At 35.9% G+C, this 25,967-nt stretch overlaps 1 protein-coding gene across 4 annotated transcripts in view; it reads left to right on the plus strand.

Annotated features, from left to right (window-relative positions):
- Window positions 1-25,967, plus strand: part of UBR2 (ubiquitin protein ligase E3 component n-recognin 2) — a 59,021-nt gene that overhangs the window by 20,908 nt on the left and 12,146 nt on the right. Inside the window, exons 10-37 of one of the 4 annotated variants that reach the window (XM_074579542.1) lie at window positions 640-728; window positions 1,409-1,507; window positions 4,029-4,192; window positions 4,282-4,381; window positions 5,438-5,566; window positions 6,332-6,515; window positions 7,558-7,619; window positions 8,440-8,550; window positions 10,438-10,503; window positions 11,903-12,025; window positions 12,398-12,461; window positions 12,746-12,870; window positions 14,240-14,292; window positions 14,548-14,650; window positions 15,231-15,279; window positions 15,664-15,818; window positions 17,110-17,212; window positions 17,965-18,074; window positions 18,302-18,382; window positions 19,142-19,323; window positions 20,034-20,233; window positions 21,096-21,189; window positions 22,661-22,822; window positions 23,181-23,278; window positions 23,870-23,942; window positions 24,764-24,912; window positions 25,019-25,074; window positions 25,496-25,592. In XM_074579542.1, the coding sequence (XP_074435643.1) occupies window positions 640-728; window positions 1,409-1,507; window positions 4,029-4,192; window positions 4,282-4,381; window positions 5,438-5,566; window positions 6,332-6,515; window positions 7,558-7,619; window positions 8,440-8,550; window positions 10,438-10,503; window positions 11,903-12,025; window positions 12,398-12,461; window positions 12,746-12,870; window positions 14,240-14,292; window positions 14,548-14,650; window positions 15,231-15,279; window positions 15,664-15,818; window positions 17,110-17,212; window positions 17,965-18,074; window positions 18,302-18,382; window positions 19,142-19,323; window positions 20,034-20,233; window positions 21,096-21,189; window positions 22,661-22,822; window positions 23,181-23,278; window positions 23,870-23,942; window positions 24,764-24,912; window positions 25,019-25,074; window positions 25,496-25,592 (3,081 nt within the window). Of the gene's footprint in view, window positions 1-639; window positions 729-1,408; window positions 1,508-1,581; window positions 1,681-4,028; window positions 4,193-4,281; window positions 4,382-5,437; window positions 5,567-6,331; window positions 6,516-7,557; window positions 7,620-8,439; window positions 8,551-10,437; window positions 10,504-11,902; window positions 12,026-12,397; window positions 12,462-12,726; window positions 12,871-14,239; window positions 14,293-14,547; window positions 14,651-15,230; window positions 15,280-15,663; window positions 15,819-17,109; window positions 17,213-17,964; window positions 18,075-18,301; window positions 18,383-19,141; window positions 19,324-20,033; window positions 20,234-21,095; window positions 21,190-22,660; window positions 22,823-23,180; window positions 23,279-23,869; window positions 23,943-24,763; window positions 24,913-25,018; window positions 25,075-25,495; window positions 25,593-25,967 lie in introns of those variants that run through there. The other 3 variants (XM_074579540.1, XM_074579543.1, XM_074579544.1) reach the window with 3 other exon arrangements.

Below are 25,967 nucleotides of genomic sequence, written 5' to 3' on the forward strand. Positions count from 1 at the left end.
ACTTTTGCATTTTTATTTCAACACCAATATTTCTGTACTTCTTCATGTATTCCATAGTTACTCTGCATTAAGGAAATAGTATAATGGCTTTTGACTTAAAAGTGACCTACAGAAAGAAATGGTACATATGTGCATGTATTTCCAAACTACAAGCAGTCAGTTCTCATTTGTACTGATAAGATTTTTCTGGGATGCTGCTCAAACAGACTAGGAATTCAGAGATAGCTAAGCAGTTTATTTTGAAGAGTTGTTCACACCTAGCAGAATTTATTGCAGTTCCTGGGATTTCTCATAATAGCATGCTCTTTTTTTCCCTCAGCCATCCAAATCCTCTGTTTATCCTGAGGAGGAATAGAGTTCCAGTCTTGTTTGCCTGACTTGCTTTATATTTGAAGGTTTTTGTTCCTATTCAGCAGCTTGGTGTTATCTTATACAGGAGTAATAAATAATGCCACTTGAAGAATTTTGTTTTATATATTCTTCATCCTTTGCTACCACCTGACAGACTTAATCAAAGCAGCTTCTGCTCTGAAATGCACACTTAACCTCATTCTGTAAAAGTTTATTTATATAAATGTTCCATAATATATGTTGATAGAAAATAGTGACATGCAATATTTCATTCATTTTTCTTGGCAGGAGCTAGAAATGTGTATCACCAGTTATTCATGAGCAGTCTACTTATGGATTTGAAATACAAGAAACTTTTTGCTATCCGCTTTGCAAGAGTAAGTATCTTTCTTACAAAGAGCCATTAAATGCTTAAACTGTCTAGCCAAGAGAGTTTAGTTAGCGTACAGTCCTTCAAATTAACTGTTATCCAGAATTCTTTTCCTTTTTTTTTTTTTTGGAAGTGAAAAGTTGAAATAAAATGCTGACTACCTTATTTCTGTCTTCAAAATATTAGTTATAATGGCATCTCATCTCCTGGGAAGAAAATGGGTTTTCCAGACTCCCCAGAACTAAAGCAGTTCAGCTGTTTTTGTCTTCACCGTCAACTATGCAGGCTATCACTTCTTAAGAGCTAATCGCTTCTCATTGTTGAGGTGTAAGCTGTTACAGCACTACTCAAGTAGTGCTGAAATCCAGTCATGCTGATTAGTATTTCTGCAGTAACTAATATTTGAAATGCTTTAAAGCAGCACTGCAAAATTCTGCTCACTCTGCTGAAGACAAATAACTTTTTTGAGTAGAAAATAGAATACTAACCTTTATTGGGAAAATGAGAATGAGTAGATCTCATGTGTGAGCAGATTAAGTTGTCATGTTCTTTGTACAAAATACCTATATAATAATCTGTAAGAGCTACTCTTCCCTTTATCATGGCATTAAAGTTTCCCAGAGCAAACATTTAAATTAAAAAATCAGGTCAGTGTGGATTAGAGGTGAATTTCCCCTTGTTGTTTAGAATTACCGGCAGTTGCAGAGAGATTATATGGAGGATGATCACGAACGGGCAGTATCGGTGGCTGCTCTGTCTGTCCAACTCTTCACTGTACCTACTCTGGTGAGTAGTGCCTGTCTTTCTTTTAAAAACTGATAGTTGGCACTCCTTGCCTTTTTTTGCCTCCTTCTTAATAGAACTATGAGCGATTGCAGAGTGATTTTATGAAAGATGACCACGACAGAGAGTTCTCAATTGCTGACCTCTCGATACAGATATTCACAGTGCCTTCTCTTGTAAGTACTGAAAGACCAAAAAAGGAAATCTTTATTTGTTAAAAGCCACTCAAGGTTCTTGAATCAAGACTGCAGATTTCTTTTAACATTACTGTGGAAATGCAGGGCACTGCTGCTGCACAGCAGTCAGACTGTTTACGGAGATTGCTATGGGTTTAGAAGTTAGTGTTCAGCATTGCAAAGCTTGAGTCTGACTTCCCAGAGTGGGCTGGGTACTTTCAATTTTTCTTTTTACATTTTTCTTTTACTTTTTTTAGAAAGAAACTTAAGTTTTTATTTGGAAACACACACAACACATTTAAATTCCTCATCATACTGAGCCACACTTACTGTTTGTAGAAATCTACGTTATGGTTTGCATATCACTGTTCCAGAGCGTACCATTCTGGTGCGGATTTATAAATGATCCACTTTATGTTAATTTTCCAATCAACACAAGTGCAAGCAAGAATTGTTTCATGATATTCCCTACTTCCTTTGGTACTTCTAGACTCAGACGATGCCTTCTTTCAGGTTCCGAGTTAATTTTTGTTACAGTGCTTCACGCACTGTTACTTCGCCCAGCTCACTAACTCTGCTGGTCTTTCACCAGCTTATCCTTGTTTGGAAAACGTATTTTTTTGCTCCAGTCTCCAAATAAGTCTGTCTTTGCTTGTATTATGAACTAAACAAATTAAACTTTGGAGCTGTACTGGAAATAAAAGTCTGATTTTCATAGCCAGAATTGTTTAAAAAAGAATGCTTCTGAATCTTTCCATATTTAATCAGCTTAATTGAGTTCTACAATTCAATAGTAGCATGGCTGTTATGATACTGAGCAAAGTTGGTTTTCCATTTCCTAGGGGTGAACGTTATTCATGGGAATTCAACAGGACCTCAGGATTTTGTTTCCATGGTTCAGGGCAATATTGTGTTACCTCTTTTAATTTTGATGCTGTCAATAACAACGTTGCCAATGTTCAGACTTACAGTTAGACTTAACCAACTAGTATTATTCAAATGGTTATGGTATTATTTTTTCCTTTGGCAGATGGCGTGGTGGAATATGTGTATTAATACATATATTTTTTTTAAAAAGGAATTTCAGACATTTCCTTTGTGAATAATTGCAGTGTCCCTTTTACATGTTTTCTATTTCAACAGCATGCAAAAACAGTAAAGCAAATTGGTTTTGACTGTTCTGTAGAAGGATAGAATAGACTGATGACATGAAAATAATTATGACAAACTCCTACCATATGAATTAAGAATTATTTTTTTATATATTTAGACCCATTCATTCTTAACTGGATGAATAAGTTGGAGAATGTAAAACCACTGCACCACCCCCCAGTAACATTTCCAAACTGATCTCAGTAATTTAAGAGCTTGAGCTCTCAAGTAACTGAGGTTTTTTGGTTTGAGGGAGGATGGGTGGTTGTGTTGGTGGTGATTTTTTTGGGGAAAATGTTAACCATTAGATTATTTTTTTTCCCCCTGCAGTAGCATTTTAGAAACTGTGTTTTGGAGTATCATTAGCAACTGTAGAACCCAGAAGGTCTAGTCAACAAACACAGTATCATCGATAGATCGGAGTGGCCAGTCTTCTTGAATCAGCCATATAATAAAATACTCATGAGATCTGGCAACTCTAAGACTCATCCCATTTACCTTGGAGAACCAACAGAATGGGGGAGTTCTGGAAGAGCTCAAGTAGGAGATGGCAGTAACTTTATAGTGCCGTGTACTCTGTTGTGGGGTTGTGTTAGGTTAGGTTGGGTGTGGGAGACGATCAGCAGATTTTCTGATGCCTGTTGATTTGTTTCGTGCAACACATGGACATATGTGGTAGCCCTTGAGGGGAATCATAAGTCATTTCACATGATTTCCATGGGGAAATTGCACTATACAGTTCCTTAGCAGTTCAGAGGACGCCCTGTTCACCACAGCGCTTGACAGTTTGTAAACTGAAAACAGAAGAGCTGTCACTCCCCTAAAGGGCTCATACTTAAATTATATGAGAGGAGACAACACATACTTAAGGGGTGGTACAAGTTAATTATAAGACACATAATAACGTATGTCTTGTGTCATAATTATACAGGCTAGCAGGAGCCTAACCATAGTCAAACTTCTGTACAGAAGGGGTCTGAAGTAAGAGATCTGGATTATGATAATTTCTGACTAGATTATTTTTTTTCTTCTGTAAACGTTTGGAAGATTGGCTTTCAATATGTTTTTCTGTTTTAATTGTTGATGTAACTATTTTGGATAAAAGGTCATGTATTTTATAAACTTCATGGTGCAGTCTGAAATTCTTGTTAGCTGTGCCTGTTAATTACAGTGAATTTCAATGTACTTTGGCATAGGCTCGAATGCTAATAACAGAAGAAAATCTTATGACTACTATCATCAAAACTTTTATGGACCACTTAAGACACCGTGACATCCAAGGCAGGTTTCAGTTTGAACGTTACACTGCTCTGCAGGCTTTCAAATTCAGGCGTGTTCAGAGCCTTATTTTGGATCTCAAGTAAGTATATTAACTATGTGCTGATTTGATCAATTGAGGAGGGGGAAAAAAATACAAAATTAACACTTGCGTCTTTCTAATCTATCCAGGTATGTGTTGATAAGTAAGCCAACTGAGTGGTCAGATGACTTGAGGCACAAGTTCCTAGAGGGTTTTGATGCATTCTTAGAATTACTCAAATGTATGCAGGTATGTAAATCTGTTAACTACAAAATTTTGCAAAATTGAAGTAGGAAGTTAGCTATCATGATATAAAAATGGAAGAAATTTAACGTATTTTCCATTTTATAACTTTAGTGCAGTATAACTTTTGGAGTCACCGTGTTTTCCTGAAACATAATAGCTCACCTAACTTTTTAAAATTTAGTTCATTGTAGAAGGCAAAAAAAAAAAAAAAGAGCGGTTAAAAAAAAATATGTGATTTTGAGCATATTTTGCAGTTGTAGAGGTAGCAAGACACAATTAATTGTGTGAGTGAAAGTCCATCTTAACCAACTTTCATGGCGAGAGCTCGGTTTACTACGTAAGTGTCAGCAGTTGCTCCTTGTGTTGAGGAATATGTGGTTCCTGACATACAAATAGACGTCTTCACTGTGTTGTTGTTGTTCCCCATTCCCCCCACCGCCCCCGGCCTTTTCATGTGCTATGTTACCTTAGGAGAAGTATTTTAAAAGCAGTGCAGCTTTTACAAGGGTAAATTGACTGTATGATCAGTAAGGTATAAGTCAGAATCACTCCCATTTTTCAGTACTTCAGTAGTGTGCCTTTCTCAATAGTTAGCTTTTGTTAGTCTGTTTATGATAGTCTCTTCAATATATTGTAATCCTCAGATCATGCTGGTTTTTTTCTTCGCATGCCAAGAGTGTAGTACCCAGTCTTTAGTCAGTACTTAACTGAATTTTGGAGTATTCATTCAAAAACCAAAATGTGTGTGTAAGATAATGTATGTAGGCAAACATTGTTGTACTGCTCATAATACTGAAATCTGTGCAGGTGTTAATGATAAATAGAGCATGTATCCAAAACCTTTCCTTTCCCAGTATTCTTCTCTTCCAATTCCCATTCCATTTTCTTGTTATTATTTCAATGCATATAATTCCTTTTCAAATGGTCCCAAGCTTCTTTTTTCCTGTTCTAGCAACAATGTATTTATGAAGACAGGTAATCACTGTCTCCCACTTATGTTAATGTTGTCAATGTATTTCAGTGAGGTGTTGTTGAAATGCGTAATTCTTTTTGTTCCAGGGTATGGATCCAATAACTCGTCAAGTAGGACAACACATAGAAATGGAACCAGAATGGGAAGCAGCATTTACATTGCAGATGAAATTAACACTTGTTATTTCAATGATGCAGGACTGGTGTGCATTAGATGTAAGTTTCTTCTCAGTTGTTTTTCCATGTGAATATATGAAGAGGAAAAAAACCTAAACATTACTATGTGCAAGAGTTGAGCTAAACACATTACTGCACCATAAGCCGAGATCTTCTCTGAGCAAGTGCGCATCTTTTCTGTATTTAAACATATCTTTTATGGCTTGAACCAACGAATTCATAAGAATGTAATTAAGCCTTTTAAAAAATATTGCAGGGAGAGTTCCATCACACATCTGAAAGTTGTGATCATCATAGTACTCTCAACGTCACAATTTTCAGAGAAGAGGGAATAGAGGAATAGGCTGTGGATCGACCAAATGCTGCCTGATTATAAATCAGGTTTCTACTCCATAAGTGTTTCAAGTTTTAGGAGTACAGAACTTCAGCGTGGTAAAATATGGCTGTGGAGCAAGTGATCCTAGAATACTTGAACATTTGAGCTGGCTGTAATTTGTCACTATTAGTTAACGTGCAGGTTTTACTAGCCTTAGCATGATCATTGCTCAGAAAGTTCCCATAATATCACTTACAAAAAAAAAATAATACTAGTGGGTGTTTTTTCTAATCGGACTTGCTGGTATGAGTTTTGCAATCTGTACCCCCCTTAATTCAGGTCCTTTTGTTGGATTCCTTCTCTTAATTTTGCAGGACTGTTAATAAAGGTAAAAACCCCAAACCCATCAGACTCTTTTACGTTGGCTGTATTATTTTGCAGAGCTCTGTTTTTTCCATAATCTCTGTAGACTGTGGTCTTTCTTTTAGGAAAAAGTATTAATTGAAGCTTACAAGAAATGCCTGACTGTGTTGATGCAGTGTCATAGTGGTTTTACTGATGGAGAACAGCCTATTGTCCTCAGTATGTGTGGACATTCAGTTGAGACCATCAGATACTGTGTTTCTCAGGAAAAAGTTAGCATTCATCTCCCAGTTTCTCGTTTACTTGCAGGTATGACCTAGTTTGAAAATATTTCGGGAGGTCAAAAATGTTGTAAAAATGTGATTTGTATTTGTGTATACATAAGGAACCACATAACACTTGTTTAGAGCTTGAATAGCATTTGGCTATTTTCTAGCTGTTGATAGCCTCTAGGCTAAATGTTTCCAAGCACTGGATAAGTTCTTAGCGTTCCAGGCCTGGGGGAGATTGTCTCATGCCTCTGGATTTGTCAGTGGGGGTGTGTTGTAGGCAGTTACTGCTGCTTTTGGCACTTGAGGTGATGCTAAAGAAACGCAACAAAATCTGGACTGTAGTTGACTGTTTTGAAATATGTTCAGCTGTCAGACTGAATAGACTAATCAACATTCTGTTAGAGAACAGATTTGTCAAACAGATGTGTTACCAGAAAATTAAGCTGTCTTTCTCTTTGTATTGTGACTATCTTGTTCAACAGTTGTGTTGAAAAAAGGTTGATGAATTTTAGTTTACAGAATCAGAAAGTCATATGATAAAAATAAATTCACAGGTATTGAAGTGAATGACTGACTGTGCAGCTGAGCTGACTGCAGCCCAGACTCAAATAACTTTGAATGTTTGAATCTTTAAGCAAAACAGTTGTAGCTTTAAAACAAAGCAAAAAAGAAAACCCTTATGTATTTTCTAGGGCTTTCATTATAATTCCTGAGGTGTTTTATAAATCTCTAAGGACTGATAGAAAGGATGAGGTATCTGTTGTTGATAATTTGTCCTGACAGACCAAGGACTCTTGGGTGTCACTGAGGGGACATGACAGAGTCAAAAGGAAGGCAAAAATCTCGCTTCTAATGCAAGTTCTATACAGATACAATCAGAAAACTTTAATTCTCCCAAAATGTATGGGTTTTTTCTTCAGGAAATAGCTGTGTAGCTCCAGGATGACAAATCTGCAGACTTGTAGCTGTGTCTAGAAAATGGTTTGATAGTAAATTAGATGACCTTTTTTGTCCTATTTGAATGATATAAAATATTGTGTGCAATACTGTTTATGTCTTTGTTTCATGTATATATGTAGGCTTGCATGTTTTGCTGAGTAAAACTGAAGTGGCATACAAGTTTCCAGAGCTGCTACCCCTGGTATGTAATTAAATGTAGCATATTTATTAAATCTAAATAATGCTGAATGGGAAATTGCTCATGTAAGTGTAGGATATTATTAAATAAAACAAAAGACCTTTTTGCTGTGAATTCTGTTCAGAGAGACTATCTCTATCTTTAGTAGATAAAATTACCTCTTAAAAGATTAATACCTAGATATTCATGACTGGAGAATAAGCAGTCAGTATTGCTCTCTTAAATAACTTTAGGCTCAGGTTTAAGGTTTGTATTTTGTTCTTCATCCATTACCACCTTCTTGTAGTAGAAACTGATTTTAGGAACTCCTGGCAGGACCTGATTCCTTCCACTTGGCCTAGGTTCTAATTTTTTTCCCCAGCTGTTTCTTTCTTCCTGCATGTTCTTATTGATATGATGTTTCTTTAAGGGGAAGTTAAAAAGAATAAGATAAATTAAAAGAGGAGAAAACGTAAGTGGGTGAAGAAATCTCAGTGTCTTTTGAAATAAGAGTATTTAACCTTTGAATGAAAGAAAGCAAATGACAGTGTTACTAAATTGATAAAGTTGATGTTTTTAAATGTGAAACCTACTGTCTTTAGGAATAAATTAAATCCCTTGTGGAGTACTTCCGTGGGGCAAAGACAGAATGTAAAGTTGCTCAATAACAATTGGATAGATTGTGAATAGGCTCATCAAACTTTTGTAATGCGTGTGTTGCATTTGCTTCTCTTTTTTATTGCCAAAATATTTTAATGAACACAAATATTAGCCTTCTACATTTCAGTCCCATTTTCTTTTATCTTCTCTGTATATATCAAAATATCGCATTTTTTTAATGCAGAGTGAACTTAGCCCACCTATGTTAATAGAACATCCTCTACGATGCCTAGTCCTATGTGCCCAGGTGCATGCAGGGATGTGGAGAAGAAATGGGTTCTCTCTTGTTAATCAGGTAAGTACATAGTAGCTCTAGAATCACTGTTTTCTAATAGATAGAACTCCCCCAAGATAATTTTAGACCTCAGAATCTCCCCTTTCTGTATTTATTTCAAATTTCACTTACATGTATCTTATGGAAGGCAGTCTAAGGTGGGCATTTATGCCAGCACTCACATCATTTGAATGCTTTTAAACTAGTCTTTGATTTCTTAGTCAGAAGTTGCTGTTTTGTTTCAGGACTGCTGCAGTACTCAGTGAACTTAGTGCTCTGTGCATAAAGCAGTTTTAGTGTAGTGCAGTTAGTGACTCCTAGCCTTTTTACTGTATATTGCCCAACAGCAGCATGAAGTGCAGAATTAGATCAGTGCATCTTTGGTAATGCATTCATCACCTTCGTATAAAAGTGTCTCCAACATAAAAATGTGCACCATTAAGATATTATTACTATTTATGTTTACAAATTAATTGAAGTCCAAAGACCACACAGAAGCATTAGAACCAGTGTAGAACTGAGTGTTTCTTGGCTTTTATCTCTCATACTTCTTCCATGCTTCTGGAGACTACTCCATCCATCTCTAAACTTATGTTCTGTGTTTGTACAAATTAGGTCTTGGGTGTTTCAAGCATAACAAGTATAAAATAGGTACGGTAGTGTCAGTGCCACCCACCAGGGTGATTGTCTAAAGTGATTTTCTCAGCAAGACATTAATTACAACAGAAATAGGATTTAGTTCTGTGAGGTGTTAACTTGATTTATTTGCAAGGAAGTTCTTTCCCTCCCACAAGCTATCTTCACTAGATAATTGCAATGCATGTGTACTAGGAGGCTAAATTAACCTGCTCAAACACATTATATTCTGACACTTCTTGCCTCTTAACCTAAAGGATCTTTATACGGCGATGTCCTTCATTGTCATTATTAAAGCAAAAGGAGTGTTATTTATGTACAATTACAGCAACACCCATATTACTGGAGACACACATCAAATCTGAAATTTCAGCATAGCTTTTGATGGAGAAATGTCTCTGTGTTAATTTCCCCTGGTTGTCAGCATCTTGAAGTTAAGAGCCTGGTTTAGTTTAGGTAATGTGGCTCCTACAGTCCGAAATTCCTTTCTCTTTTCTTTGGCAAAGGAGAGCTCGTGTTCAGCCAGCTCCTTTTGTATATTTTCCCAGAACATAGGGATGGGCATCTATGTGTGGATTATTAGTGTGGGGAAGAGAGGGAAGGCATGCCTAGCTCTCTTCCATGTAATTCTGGTGAGAAATGGTGTGTCTCTAGAGGAAATTTTAGCTGAAAATTGTTTCCAGTCCCAGGTAGAAACTTGACAGCCCTCTTGATATTTTCTTAATTGTGGTAGAGTCAACCTTTCCCGCATTTCAGTGCCATGCAGTGATTGTGGTGCTGCTACTGCTTGGTGTGGTACTGTTGAGTTCACTCCCAGGACAGTTTGGGTTAAGTATGGTTCTATCACAATATTAACATTTTGCTGAAACTTGCAATTCCTGGATGATTTTTGTCTCAAATAATTAAGAGCAATTAATGGAGAAAAGAAAGAACATTGCTCCAACTGCAAGGGCTTTATCTCCTGTGAATTTCGAACGGTTAATTGCTAAAGAAGTAGATATATTAAAATGTAGCTCAAAGAGGTCAACAAGGTTTTTCCTTCTATGTTTATGCAATCCAGACCTTAGATCAATACAACCCAGCCAGCAACTGTGCTGTTTTGTGCTACATAAAAATGCTTTTTGCATACAAATGTATTTGTATAATTTTTTTCAAATCATAGATTCATTTTTTGTTTACTGATACTGTATAACTAAGTTTATTTTTCTAGATTGAAAATAGGTTTAGATTAAATATGTTTGTTAATTATTGTGGTTTGGTTTTTTGTTTCAGATTTATTACTATCATAATGTGAAATGCAGGAGGGAGATGTTTGACAAGGACATAGTGATGCTTCAGGTAATCATATGTACCAGCTTGCATTTTTATCAAGAATTTTCAGGATATTTGTGCATTTGTTTTTAGCTCCATCAGAACCTTTAAACGTCAAGGAAAAAATCAAATATTTTGGAAGGACTTCTTTTTTTCTTTTTATTGTATCTGTGTCTTTATGGGGTAATTTGTAAAGGAAATACTGTTGTTGTTATCTTTGTTTTTCAAATATACTGTGGAAAGTGCAGAATTTTCTGTGTAACACACGCGTTGTGCTACATCTTCAAGAATGTAATAGTTTCACTAATGGGTTGTGCTGTACTGGCAGTTGTGTGAGTCTGCAGGTCTTCAGTAATATACTTAATGTATCTGTTGTCTCTCCTCCCTCCCTTCAAAGTTGGCATCTAAAATGATGGATAGAAAGTGGAACCACATATAGTAGTTTGACTATTTATTTTTTTTTTCCCTCAGAAGAAATTTTACAAATCTGGCAGTCTACTTATCTCTGACACAGAGAGGTCTGATGCATTACTTCAACATTGAGAGTGATGAAAACTAAAATTTGCAGCTTGGGACGCATAGTTCACCTGGATGGCAAAGTGTTTTCTCAGGAAGTCCCTCAAATCTTAGCTAGAATTAGCAACACCCAATATGATGCATACATCCTGAGTTACTTTGGCTTTCAGACATAATTCCCTGAGGCTTCATCTGCCCCTAATTTTTAATGATTATCTGTAGCAGTCCATTTGGGTAGATATCCTTCAGTTTTGTTGGAAATTATTCTGTCTTAAAGATGGTCCCATTAGCAAACTAATAGTCCCCATAGTAAACTAACGACGAATATTTGTAATTGGCTAACTTCGATACATTGTTTAAGAAACAGGAAAAAAAAAAGTTGGTCAATAGTTTTCAGAAATGGAAGTAAATGTTTGTGGCTACATTGAAACATTAGTATTCTTCCTTCCAGGAAGGTCTGGGAAGTCTTGCTGAAGTCTTCAGCTTTTGTTTTGAGGATTGGAATTCATGTTTAAAATCTTTACGTGCTATATACTAAGTGATATTATGCCTTCTAAAAGTTGAGCCAGCAGGAACAGGATTGCAGAGACAAAATCAACCAACCAAAAGTCTTTCATTGAATTGTATTTAGAGTATTTGCAATAGAAGGAATAACCCTAAATATTTTACACTTAAAAGGACGTTAGAAATTATTGATAAAGGATAGCATCCTGCTTGTCAAACGTGCTGGCACTTGTGTTTTTGGAGTCCTAAGAGAGTATACTTAAGTAATTAAATTTTCATGCCCGGGATAGAGAGAGGAATGAATTTCATAAAGAATATACTGTGAACGTTGTCTATAAATATGCATACGTGCTATAATAACACCCAATCTATTTTATGTTTATAATAATTTTTTTTTCTTTAATAGACAGGTGTGTCTATGATGGATCCAAATCACTTCTTGATGATAATGCTGAGTCGCTTTGAGCTTTATCAGATATTTAGTACTCCAGACTATGGCAAAAGATTTAGCACAGAAAATACTAACAAGGTATTTTATGTACTACTGCAATAGAAAATCTGCCACTTTGTTTTATCAGGTGCTGGTTACCAAGACTGTGCAATTTCTTGATAAAAAAGGAAATCCTATCCTACTTCAATTTCATTTGACCAGTATGAAATATACATAAAGGTTTTTACCTGTCAGACTGGTAAATGTCAGAAACTGATGCATAATTTTTGCACTACTTAAGAAGTTTAAGGCAGTTGTGATTGCCTGTCAGCGTAGCTTAATTTGGGAGGGCTAAGGGTGAAAAATCCAATGTTTTGAAGCACTGAAAAAATATTTTCAGCATATGGAATAATTCTTTTACCCTTAATTAAAGAAGTATATTCTTTTTTTTCTTTGTTTATTTCAATTCAGGATGTTGTTCAACAAAATAACACTCTTATAGAAGAGATGCTGTACCTCATTATAATGATTGTTGGTAAGTTCAGAATACATTACATTAATTTTTAAAATTTAGTCTCTTTAATGGTCTGGAATGAGCATTCTTCATTGTTATCTCAAGTTCAGTTCTGTTTTGAACTTCCTGTAGTTCTGACGTCCTTCTTAGGAGTAAAGCCTTGAAACTAGCTTAGATTATTGTAATGAAATTTAGATTTCACTCAAGAGACTTATTTTCCAGTCTTTTCCGTCAAGTTGCAAAACAAGAGAAGTAAATGTTTAAAATCCTAAAAAAAAAAAAAAAGTTATATTTTGTTTTTGTAGGTGAAAGATTCAGTCCTGGAATAGGACAGGTAAATGCAACAGATGAAATCAAACGAGAGATCATCCATCAGCTGAGCATCAGGCCAATGGCTCACAGTGAATTGGTAAAGGCATTGCCTGAAGATGTAAGTAACTTGGTGGGTGGGAGGAAAGCAGCTTCAGCTGTATAAGGCTGATTGCTGAAAATTTTTCTTATGCAAGTTTATTCCACTTAATGGAATACATCCCATTACGGATGTAATGGGAGCAGCATGATTATGCTAAAAGTAAGGTTAGCATCAGTCCAGATTAATAGTTGTCATGGAGAAGGTAGGAAAGAGCTATAGAAGGAGAAATAACATGAAAGAGGCAAGAACCTGAGAACTTCAGCTCTTTTCTCTTTTTAATACTGTTCCTTATCAGGCCATCTGGCCAGCAGTCTCTGCAGTCTGCTTGTAAATCCTGAATAGGCGTATGGAAGTGGGTTGTTGGAGCTATCCAGAAATTTAAGTTGTTGTATTTTAAAGCCTAACAGTAATTGAAAAGACATGGAATCAGACACAGTATAATGACTTGTGTAACATAAATGCTTCATTTGCATGGACGGAAGCATTTATCTGAATTCTGGTATGAGTGATTTTGTAGGATAGCAATGCTTGCTTTTTTTTTTTTTTTTTTTTTTTTTTTTTTTTTTAGAATATTTCTGAAGTAATCTTTTAACATGATTTCCGAAGGCAGTCAAAATTCAAAAGTTAGTCTTTTACTTTACTGGTAGTACTTTTAATGATAAATTCTGAAATAGTTCTCATTTTTCTAAGTATTTTAAGCATAAACAATTTGAAAAGTCAAATTGTAGGGTAGAATTATAGATTTTTTCTTTTTTTTTTTTTTTTTTTTTACAAATAATTTAAGGTTGGGTGCAAGAGCAAACTAGGATTTAAGATAGAGCTCTAAATTGTATTGTCAGTCTTTTTAATACATTTTCCCTGGCCCGTTAACTGCTGTGAGTATGTGTTACAGGAAGGGGATGGAAATACTAAAAGGAAGTTTGTGTGTGAAGCAGTGCTACGTATTTGAGCTGATTTCTCCTGCTGCCTTTTGTCGCTGTTCTACCGTTTTTCAGTGACTTGTCTTTTTACCTTGCCTATATTTATTTCATTTTTAAAGGCCTAGGAAAAAAAAAACCAAACAGAATATTGGCTGTGTATTTCTAATATACATTGAGTAAGCTAACTTAAGAGTTTTTTTCTGTTACTGTTACATCTAATTTATAAGGACGGGGAAAAACAGTAAAAATTACGCCCTTAAAATGGCATGTTTTTTTAAAAATACTTTTGCAGAGATGAGATTCCTGAATGTATTTTCATGTTACATGCTTTAGCGTTCTCTTCAGTGCCAGTAAAATGACTTTGTACTACGTTCATATTGTATGTTTATCTGGTGTTGTATGATATTTGAATGTGTTTAATCCAGGAGCTATAGTAACACACTGTCTTTCCTTTTCACTCAATGTAGGAGAACAGAGAGACAGGAATGGAAAGTGTGATTGAAGAAGTGGCATGTTTCAAGTATGTTTCCCCTTATTCTAATATTTCAACTTTAAAAATGGATTATGTAAATTAGTGAAAATGAGAGAAGAGAAGAAAGGGGGCTGGGTCATGGTGTTTTCCCATGGCTTTACTCATGTCCATCACTCTTAATACTATTACTTGATTTCTGGAATGCCTATTGAGCCATGGTTTTTAGCCATCCTAGTTAACTATGTATGCTCGTATGTTAATAACCAAGGAACATAAGGGATTTTTTTGTTTGTTTTTTTGTAGGAAACCTGGATTAACAGGCAGAGGGCTGTATGAATTAAAACCAGAATGTGCCAGAAACTTCAATCTGTATTTCTATCACTTTTCAAGGGCAGAGCAATCAAAGGTATCTAGTAGTTTAACTTTCTGGTTTGTATTTTGTGTCTCTTTTGGCTTTTTTCCAAAGCTTAATTCTGTGAAGAAGTATTATCAGCTGGTTAAAAGTTAACTTTTAAAAATTAATTTATTTGAGAATGTTAAAACATTTGCCCAAGATTTTAGGGTGATTTTTCTGCCGCCAGATCCTGTACCCTATACAAAGCTGCTGAAATCAGTGGGCCTTTGGGAGCTTGTCTGTGGGTTCTCTCACATCTTTTTTTACTGAAAGTATTTAAACAATCTGTGTTTTCACTTACCTTTATGGAAATTATCATTTTAGCTCAGACTTGTCTTACAATTTCATGCTAGAAAAAGGCTGGCTTAAGATGAAAGATTAATTTTGAAGTTGCATGCCCTACTTTACAAGTAGAATGTAAGACAAACTGAAAAGACATGGAAGCTTTCTTTTTTATTTAATGCTGGGAAAAAGGGGAAAAACGAGTAACAATGTAATAAAACATGAATGCTCTTTATTAGTTTTATATTTGTACAGGGTTTGAGTAATAAATAATTCTGAGTAATAAAACTGAATAATTTTTCTATTTCAGGCAGAGGAAGCACAAAGAAAGTTGAAAAGACAGAACAGAGAAGATACAGGTATTTCTCTTTGAGAGAAGATGGGAGAAGAGGGAAGGTCCTATAAGACTACATGTTGCCCTGACACTTAGACTAACATCCTATTCTTGGGCTAGCCAGAAAGAAATTGGTCAAAAATACAGCAATTTCCTTTATGTCACCCTAGTTATAGACAGGAATTTGATCTGTCATGGAACTAGCCTTCTGAACAGCTTATTCCTTTGGCTTTTCTGTGACATGCAAGCCATGTTGGATGTTACAGCCTGTTATTTGTAATACTACTTATCAAGCAACTGTGTACTGTCTTGGGTTAAGCTGTTAAGCTGTTTGAAAGTCAGACATTTTATATGGGTGTTGCAAATTTTAGAGATGCTGAAATGTCAAACACACAAATTTCCCTTTCAGCACTTCCGCCACCAGCTCTTCCTCCTTTCTGCCCGCTTTTTGCAAGTCTGGTTAATATTCTGCAATCTGATGTCATGCTGTGCATTATGGGAACTATACTGCAGTGGGCAGTAGAACACAATGGCTATGCCTGGTCAGAGTCCATGCTGCAAAGGGTATGTTTCCTTATTTAAAATTATGCTTATGCTAAAGGAAGGAATATGTACTTTAGCATTTTAATGTGGGTTTATAGATTTGGGTTGTTTACTTGGTATAAACAATTCTGTATAACAAAAAATAAGTTAAAAACGGGGCAATATATCACTACCATAAATCACAAATTGAAGAATGTATTACGTTTAGGTAATGTGAGAATGCTAGGCTTTGGAATAACTGTTTGAACAGAATAAGATTTTATTTTTATTTTTTTGAAACTGAGCTAAAACATGCTCAGCCATTTGAGTACCTCTGTGTTGTTCGCATGGCACTCTGTATTCGCGGGTGCCATGCGTTTGGACTGCATCTTTCCCAAGTCAACCACTCTCGTCTTGGAAGCACCATGCAAAGGTTGATATGAGACATTTGGAAGAGGTGGCCCGTATCTGATGAGACTTTCTTAGACAGATGTGGTAGACTGAGGAAAAATTGACTGTTACTAATTAAAAAAAAAATTAAAAAACCTTCAAGTCTCAAATCAGGTTTTACCACTTTTTCTGTAGATGCTTAGACCATTGCGTTCCAGTTCTGCTACGGATGTACCAGTGATTATCCTTTCCTTACATGGGTTTCGGTGTTGATTCCAGGCATTCAGCAATGCTTTTTGTCTAGAGCATCCTGCCAATTTGTATGGGGTGGCAAAAGCAGTTGGTTGATTCCACATGACAGAGTTCAACACGAAGATTTAAGTGTTTCAGCTTTAAAATGCTATTTGGACCATTTTAGTGCCAAATAGGATGATTTCAGTTTTTAAGTTCAAGGAGATTACAGCTTTTTACTGACCTAAAAGCTAACATTATTTTTAAATGTGTTTCTGGAGTGTTAGAATAAATTTAGTTTAATAATTAAATTTTTGTCAATTAAATTTTGTACATAAAAAGGATTTAAAGTGTGCATCACGCTTCTGTCCAGAGACTTGTGATAATAACATGCAATTGCTAGGGAGAAAGCTAAGAACCGCTGACTTCTCACTCACTAGACAAGACAGCAAACAGAAAGACATAAGTGGTGTAATGTGGGGTTTTTTTTATCTGGCAAAGTTTCAAGAGTTTGTAAACAAACGCTGTTACTCCTGTGTAATGTAACTTTGGGATTATATATAGAGAAATAACTTCAAAGTAACTCCAAATACATTCTTATCATATAGTTTTATTGTATGACTTCCTTGTCTCTTAATGAATTACACAAACTATATAAAGAGATTATATGACTTACTTAAGAAAAGAACTAAAATTTATAATTTTTACCTAGGTTTTGCATTTGCTTGGCATGGCACTACAAGAAGAAAAACAACATCTGGAGAATCTCAGTGAGGAGAATGTTGTAACATTTACCTTCACTCAGAAAATATCAAGTATGCCTTTCTTTTCAAATGTATATCAATAAATAACTGAAAATGCCAGTATCTCAGATTTTATTCTTCGGAAACAGTATTTACCAGAAGAGTATGTTTGTTTATCCATCACAATTTTACCAAGCTGACTACACATATGTACTTTACATACGTGTAGATTCTATGATAGTAGCAATACTAAAAGGCCTTTTCTAGAGGAGATATCCAAAAGTTGAATAACTTAATTATTATGATGATTCTTAGTATCTTTAAGGAGCGTCTTTACAAAGATTACTGTACATGATACGATACTACAATTGCAAAAACTGTAGTTGTGTTCTTAAATGGTCTTTCAATCTTGACTCTCTTTTGTATCTTCTGACTAGTGGCTCTAGTTTTGCTAAGACATGGAAGTTCCTAAGACTCTTCCATTTAAAATAGGTGGAAAATAAAATATCGGAAGTTCTACATTCCAGCTCCCAAGATGAAAACAGCAGGGAGCACATACAGTGCATTTGTCTTGTAACAAAATATAGTCAGTAAGCAAGACTTTTAAGAATATTTCCTCTAACTTTTTGGGATTTAGAGGGTGTTCATGAAAATGTGCGGAGGGGGAATGAAAGTTGCATTTTTGTGCCTATTTATTGAAGGAATTCTTCAGCTGCTGAACATATGCAAGTGTCTGTTTTTGGTTTTTTGTTGTTTTTAATGTTAGTGAATGATTAGTTTGTCAGGTAACAGTATAATCAGTTGTCATATTTTTTTTTTCTCAGAACCAGGAGAGGCACCCAGTAATTCCCCTAGTATACTAGCTATGCTAGAAACGTTGCAAAATGCACCTCATCTGGAAGTGCACAAGGACATGATCAGATGGATATTGAAGGTAAATCTGTTTTATATAATTGCAGAAAATCACGGAAAGAAGATTTTTGAAACTTCTGTAATTATATTGTGATTTCCTAATTTCCCATGTTGATTTGTTGTACCTACTTTTTTCCTCTTCTGGAATCCAACGCTGCTTATTGTCTGGACAGTGTTATAGTATACACAGTTACATCCACATGTCACAAACAAATTAAGTGGTGGTGTTTTGTTTTTTTTTTCTTACAGACTTTTAATACTATTAAGAAATTAAGAGAAAGCTCTTCTACGAGTCCTGTGGCCGAGACAGAAGGAAATATTATGGAGGAGGTAAAAGCAAGCTGTAACAATTAGCCGATCTGGGACAGATCTGGGTTGTGACTAGCAAAGGACTGTATTTCTAACTGCAGCTCTATATCGAGAATGGGAAACATCAGTGATTTCTGAAATTCTGTCTCACAGCTTATAGATCAAACCCATTTGTTTGGAAGACGTATTGGGAGAGTCCCTGGACTATTTTTCTTTGCTTTATATATTGCAGTCTCCAAATCTTTGGCAAGTTTACTGCTTAGAACTGTTTGTAGTACTGATCACGGCATTTAATGATTCTGCTCTTCCCATAATTTCAGACTCCTTGGGAAGATGTTAAAAGAAATGGTATTTACCACATGGGTCATTCCAGATAGACTCTGCTGATTCATTTATCTCGACATGACATTCTAGATACTACACAAAGACCTTGGAGCACCATAGTACGTTTAGGAATACACCTAACATGGAGGAAGAGCAGCACTAGAGGCCTGTCACTTACCTTTTTATCTTACGGATGCTAAAAGGGAAGAGAAAAACAAAATACAGTTAAAGGTTGAGGTGGAGAAGGTACCCTTCTGGATCTCCAGTTCTACCTGTATTGAACATGAGCTACAGAAAAAAGGGGCACAAAATAACTTTTTGTTAGACTTGTCATTTGTCTTTTTATGAGGCTTTCATTGTTTGGAAGTTAGTACTAGTTACGCGTAGCAGTAGCTAAAACAAATTGTCTGTTCCAACAAGATTTTAAAAATGACTGAGTGAACAATACAATTTCAGAGTTCACGTGATAAAGACAAAGCTGAAAGGAAGCGAAAAGCTGAGATTGCCAGACTGCGCAGGGAAAAGATCATGGCCCAGATGTCTGAGATGCAACGACACTTCATTAATGAAAACAAAGAACTCTTTCAGCAAACTTTGGAGGAGCTAGATACTTCAACCTCCGGAGTACGTGAAAATAGGTAAAGGAATCTCATTTAAATTTTTTTCCTTTAACTTTTACATCAGATTGTCCTATTATTACTGCTTTAAAAAGCGCTTTTTTTTTGGCCTTAATGGAAAACGATTCATAAGGGGTTTTTGACACCAAAAAAGCAGCAGTATATGGAATTCTTTCCTCCTGCTTTCTGTCAAGGTGGTGGGGTAAATATTGATTCCTTGCTCATCCCGTCCTTATAGTGCTCAACATAAACAGGCAAATAATTTTTTATATAGAATCGTCCATTAAAATTTTAATAATACTGAAGAGACTATGCTGTTAAACATAGTAATTTGGAAATAACTCATTATATGTCTGTTGAGGGTCTGGAAGAAAATCTGCTTGTAGCTGGAAATATGACTTGAAGCTAATGGTTTTGTGTGGAAATGGAGAGTGTTTTCAGAATTTATGTCAGGCACTTAACGGATGTTGATGGTGAAGGGTTGCAGATGCAGTTTCTATGTTAAACTGGAGTGGGTAATATTATTGTGAGGCCGCTATTGGGAGAGTATGAATTTTTTTCTGGAAAGTATGTTCTATTTCTGGAGGGATAGGAATTGTTGTATAAATGCCAAAACTATCAGAAAGCATTTATCATAAAGCTTAAAAAGCTCCTTAATCGCATTTAAATGATGATCTGATTTGTAATGTTTTTCAAATAATTTGCTCACTAGTGTTCTTTGGATATTCTAGCCCTGTAATTTCAGATGCAAAACTCACAGCCTTGGGACCAGAGCAAACTAGAGTAGCTGAACACAGACAGGTTGTTATGTGTATATTGTGTCAGGAGGAACAAGAAGTTAAAGTGGACAGCAGGGCTATGGTCTTGGCAGCGTTTATTCAGCGATCAACTGTGTTGTCTAAAAATAGAAACAAAATTATTCCAGACCCTGGTAAGTAGTGTTCATGGTTGTTTTTAATATTAATGAATGTCGGAGTCACTGTAACAGCCGCATGCTTTCTTTTCAGACCGTAACGTTGCCTTATGTTAACTGTATAATTGTGAAAGACTTCATTGTTATCAGTGGCAAAACTCCCATGTTTTTAGTGAGGTAGAATTGTGTGTTCTAAATAATGTAAAATCACTGCATAGCATTATCTAAATGTTCTGCCAGCCATTTATGACAAATTATTTGTAGCTATTAAAAAACATTTAAAATCAGAAGTATTTGTTCTTAAACTATTCCTTTAACATTATAGAGAGAGGAGGTGTTGATGTAGTGCTGTAAAGGCACAAGATACATATTTCCTTCCTCTCAGTTATATGATCTGAAATGTCTCTTAGCAATAATAAAAAATGCTTGGATTTGGATACCTTTGTGAAACAGATCACAATGGTCAATGGCATTGTTACAGAGGTTTCTCTGGATTCTGTATACGTAAACACATAGCAGATTTCTGCCACGGAATCATTTTGCACTGTCACTCTGAAGATTAATGTTCTTAGATTCATGGTTTAATGGTACTGAACCACCACAACTGTGGGTAGATCCTGGGGACTTTTACTAGGGCCCAGCACCTCCAAAAGCTTGGTTTGAAGTCTTAAGTACAGTACAGACGCTCAAAACAAAACTACGTCATACTTGTAAATTATCTTAATAGTTTAAGTTGTTGTGGATTATTAATATGTTCTATGCCTCATCAAATGAGTTGTGATAAAGTTTAATAACAACACGAATGTGGTGACCTTTGTTTGCAGCTAAGTCTTTTGATAAATGTTTATTTCAGAGATGTTCTGTTTTATTTTAAATACAGAAAAGTATGACCCGTTATTCATGCACCCAGATCTGTCATGTGGAACACACACGGGTAGCTGTGGACATATTATGCATGCTCATTGTTGGCAAAGGTAAAAAGCTACATTTAAGTGTTTTGTCCAAACAGCATGTCATGCCATTGGTTTGCCTAATGGCATTAATTTTAATGGCAAAATTACTACCATGTAGTAAATTTGAAAAGGAATGTCATTGAGAGATTAAAACAGCTTTCTTCTGTGGAAAAAAGAAAAAGGTAGAAATCATTTTAATAAATACTGTAAACATGTTCAAAGTAATTTTCTTTTACTATCTGTCATCTCGGTAAAGAAGAATCCAAAGCCACACATGGCAGCTTTTATTCCCTTTGGTTGTGTATCCCTTGTATCCCTATGCATAATCCTCTGTGGTGCACATCTGTCTGAACACTGAAGCCCAGGTTTTTTTGTTTGGTTTTTTTTTTTTTTTACAGTTCAGTAATAGACATGTTCCTGTTTCTTGTGCTCTTCACTCAAGTTTTAAACGGCAGTGTCTCCCTTGCACTCTTAATTCCTTCATCATGTTTAATTTGAAGTAGAAACATCTGTGATCTATTTGAAGTTAATCTTCAACGTAAACTCTATTTTATCCTTAGTTTTTTTGTAAAACCTGTTTCAGTTATTTTTATTCTTTGAGTTTTTGGAGGAGGGTAAACATGCTTAGTGCTGTATGGTGCCAATGCCATGTGACAAACACAAACCATTCAAGCCTGTGGCTTTGATTAGGCCTGTGCTATGGTCCTTGGCATGGCTCCTGAAGTGCCTGGTTTCAAATTCTGCCTTGTGTGTGAAGACTGTTGGGAGCTCCCAGAGATTCCTTGGCTGTAACTGTGTGGTCATCCTAGTGCACCTTTCATTTGTGGTCTTTGATATCACTGCTCACTCGAAGATGTGTTCTTCATCTTCTTGTGTAGCTCAGGTACAGTCCTGTGTGGTTGCCGTTAACTCCTGGAAATGTCCTTAGATGCCTGTATTCAGACCTTTTTTGGGCCATTGTCGGGCACCCTCTAAACCATCCCAGTGGCTTCTGGAATCGCAGTTACGTTTAGCAAAGCAGTGAATTCAGTTACTTTTGGATACGGGATTCAGACATCAGCCACCATTTTTTTCCCATTGCTGCTCAGTTGTGGTCTGTAATGGAATATGCACATGGATAACGCTCATGGCACCTCCCTTAAAACTTTATGTAAAACTTAAGAATTTTATTTTTTTAAATACTTCAACAATCTCTCTACCTCTTGCCCTCACCCTTTTTTTCCCTAAATAGAAATTGCTAAAGTTCAGACCTAAACGTGATTTTAACAGCCCAGTGAACTTTAGCACTTAAGGGAATTTTGGCTGCCAAAAACTGGGGATAGCCTGCAGTTAGTAATGCTTTATCAGTCAGAGGGTAGAGCTTTTTGCTTCAGATAATTCTCTTATCTATATTTGGGAAAAGGCAAAACAGTGTCTTCATGAGAATTTATTAATGTATATGTTAAAATAATGTTTTAATAATTTGCCACTAATATCTTGCTCTTTTCTAAAGGTATTTTGATGCTGTCCAAGCGAAAGAGCAACGAAGACAACAAAGGTTACGAGTACACACAAGTTATGATGTAGAAAATGGTGAATTCCTTTGCCCGCTTTGTGAATGCTTAAGCAACACTGTTATTCCTCTGCTTCCTCCGCCAAGAGTTTTGTTTAACAGGTCTGTTTGCCTTATACGTGTCCTCAATAAACGTAAACCACAAAATCCCAAACAAGCCACGCCCCCAAACCCCCTTTCAAAATGTTTATTGTCTTCTGTTTTGATAATCTCAAATGGATTGCTTGCCTGCTTATTTTGGCTGATGGACCTTCCTTGGTTATTGTATAGCGTGGAATTTTAGAGTGTGAAAGGACAGTGAAGTCTGCAGGAAAAGGACTGAAGATAGAGAAATATCTGGGCGACAAAGAAAGAGCCTGTTGAGACACAGGAGAATAGGGACTGCCTATGAAATACTGAATCTATATGTAGTTTGTTCTTAACTAATGTGTGTATTCTGTTTATATATATTTTTGGACAGGTTAGACTTTTCAGGCCAACCAAACCTAGCTCAGTGGATCAAAACAATATCCCAACAGATAAAAGCGCTGTATTTACTTCAAAATGAAGATGGTGCAAGTAAGTCTGAAGAAATGTGTATATTTGTACGTAGAAATCATAGACTCATTTAGCTTGGAAAAGACCCTTAAGATCATTGAGTCCAACTGTTAACCTAGCACTACTGAGTCCACCACTAAACTGTGTCCCTAAGCGCCACGTCTACACATCTTTTAAATACCTCCAGGGAGGATGGTGACTCAATCACTTCCTGGGCAGCTTGTTCCAATGCTTGGCAACCCTTTTGGTAAAGAAATTTTTCCTAATATCCAGTCTAACCCTCCCTGGCACAACTTGAAGACATTTCCTCTCATCCTATCACTTGTTACTTGGGAGAACAGACTGACGCCCACCTCGTTGCAACCTCCTTTTTCAGGTAGTAGAGAGCAATAAGATCTCCCTTCATCCTCCTTTTCTCCAAACTAAACAACTCCAGTTCATGAAAAAGACCGACTATTATGGTCTTACCACAGTGCACTTGAGAGATGGTGGCAAAAATGGCAAGAGTAGCTTGGAATTTCATTTTCTGGTGATGTGTTCCTGCGCCTTTTTATGATGTAAAAATGATGTATGGGTGAATAATGGATATTTTATTACTTCTTGTTTCTACAGGCAATTCTGCTAATTCAGAAAAAATGGATCAGCTGCAATTACCTGAAGGATTTAGACCAGATTTCAAACCGAAGTATGTATTTACATCTTAATGAATCATTAAAACGTCATCATTAAATGGTAACATGGAGATAGAATGTGACTTCTGTGCTATAAGATCTCATTAATTAAGGCAAAAATGTGGATTTTGCCTTAATTAGAAAAGTTGATCCTATTATGATGATGGTATTGAAGTCCAACCCACAAGTAGTAAATAATGCAGTAGAATTTCAGAGGCAAATGTGATGCATGGATGTGCAGAGACGATGCTGCTGTTGTATACATTTCAGCATCAGGATTAAGCTTTCTTTCCCCATTTACTTGTAACTGGATGAAGGACTCACCGTTGTAGCTCAGCACTACAAGTAAAACATCAAGAAGGACTACGGAATGCAGTGTATGTTAATATGTAATTTCAGCTACTATGTTATGTTTGTATTTGAGACTACCCCTTCTTCACTTGAGGAGAAACTAATGAAATTCATTCCGTGATACAGACATTTATCTGCCAACTGCACACAGAAATGCAAGACACCTATCCCAGCTGATGACATTTTTCCATCAGTCACGTGCAATTCTTTTAATTTAGTCTTAACTGTATTATGTTTGAAGACTGGATATTCTTAACGCTAAAAAATGAGATTGGTTCCAATCAAATAATCAAAAAATAATTGGGAGTGTATCTGTCACAGAAAAGAGGTTACAGAATACCAGATCCAAAGAAGTATACTGGAGTTCTCACTTAAAGTTTTAAAATCCAGGTGTTCAGCTATAGGGTTGGATGCTTGTGATTAAAAGTACTGTGCTGCCAGTGGAGAAAAAACTGAATTAGTAATATTGTTTTCTTTGTTTCAGGAATCCTTATTCTGAGAGCATAAAAGAGATGTTGACAACTTTTGGTACAGCAACATACAAAGTAGGCTTGAAGGTTCATCCAAATGAAGAAGATCCACGTGTACCTATAATGTGCTGGGGAAGCTGTGCTTACACGATACAGACTATAGGTACTGATGTATTCATTTTGCTCCTTTATATGTGAATTTCAGAATTTAGTTAAATTCACGGCATTGAAATATTTTGGGGGTTGTTTTTTTTGTTTTTTTCTTTCAGAACGAATTTTAGCTGATGAAGATAAACCATTATTTGGTCATTTACCTTGTCGACAGGTAAGGATCAAATAGCAGTTCCTCTCTGAATCAGCAGAAAAAGAGGGAATTCTGCTTCTTTAATGCAAAATATCTAAATTTTAAGTTACAGTTATTTGATAGTTTTATTTGTTGAATCCTACTGTATAGTCGATCAGTATCTGATTATTAATCTATGTAAAAATAACTTTTCTTTTTCTATAAATGTGTAGTTTAATAAGGCCAGGGTTTCTCATGGTAACAGTCAAAATACGAATACTGAAGGGAACTTGTATGTTTGCATAAACATGGTTATCATTGTTATATACTTAAACACTCAAAACTGCTTCCATAAACTCCAGCTGAGGGGCCTGAAAAGAATGCTTTCAGAGCATAGTCCAAAGATATTTTCATATTGAGGAATTTGAACTGTGACAGTTTCTCTTTTTCTTTGTTTTTAAAGGATGACTGCCTTACATCATTAACAAGATTTGCCGCAGCTCACTGGACAGTCTCATCTCTTTCGGCAGTACAGGGTCACTTTTGTACTCTCTTAGCATGTAAGTTCACCACCTTATTCTGTTTTTAACAAAGATACAGATGTAGAAAGTTGCTTACAGAATGATTGTTAGTCTTGTTAGTCTTGACTATAAGAAGATTGTTTTATGTAGTGGATTTAAGTAATAGACCAAGAGCTAGTATTTTCCCATGTGTACCTATATATATTTGATCGTACCATGGGAAAAAACCAAGACGTTTATTTTGGTGTGCAGTTCCAAGACACATTTCAAGAGAAGCATGGGTATTTTGCTGTGAAGGAGTTCTGCGCATTCTTCCAATTTTATAAAGCTGCTTATATTGCTGCTTTTAGGAATGTACCTAGAGCAAAGGAGAATGAAGCACGGTCTTTCCGTGCTTCCAAAGAAAAGTGATAT

The sequence above is a fragment of the Larus michahellis genome, chromosome 3 (assembly GCF_964199755.1).
Source record: "Larus michahellis chromosome 3, bLarMic1.1, whole genome shotgun sequence".
Lineage (NCBI taxonomy): Eukaryota > Metazoa > Chordata > Aves > Charadriiformes > Laridae > Larus > Larus michahellis.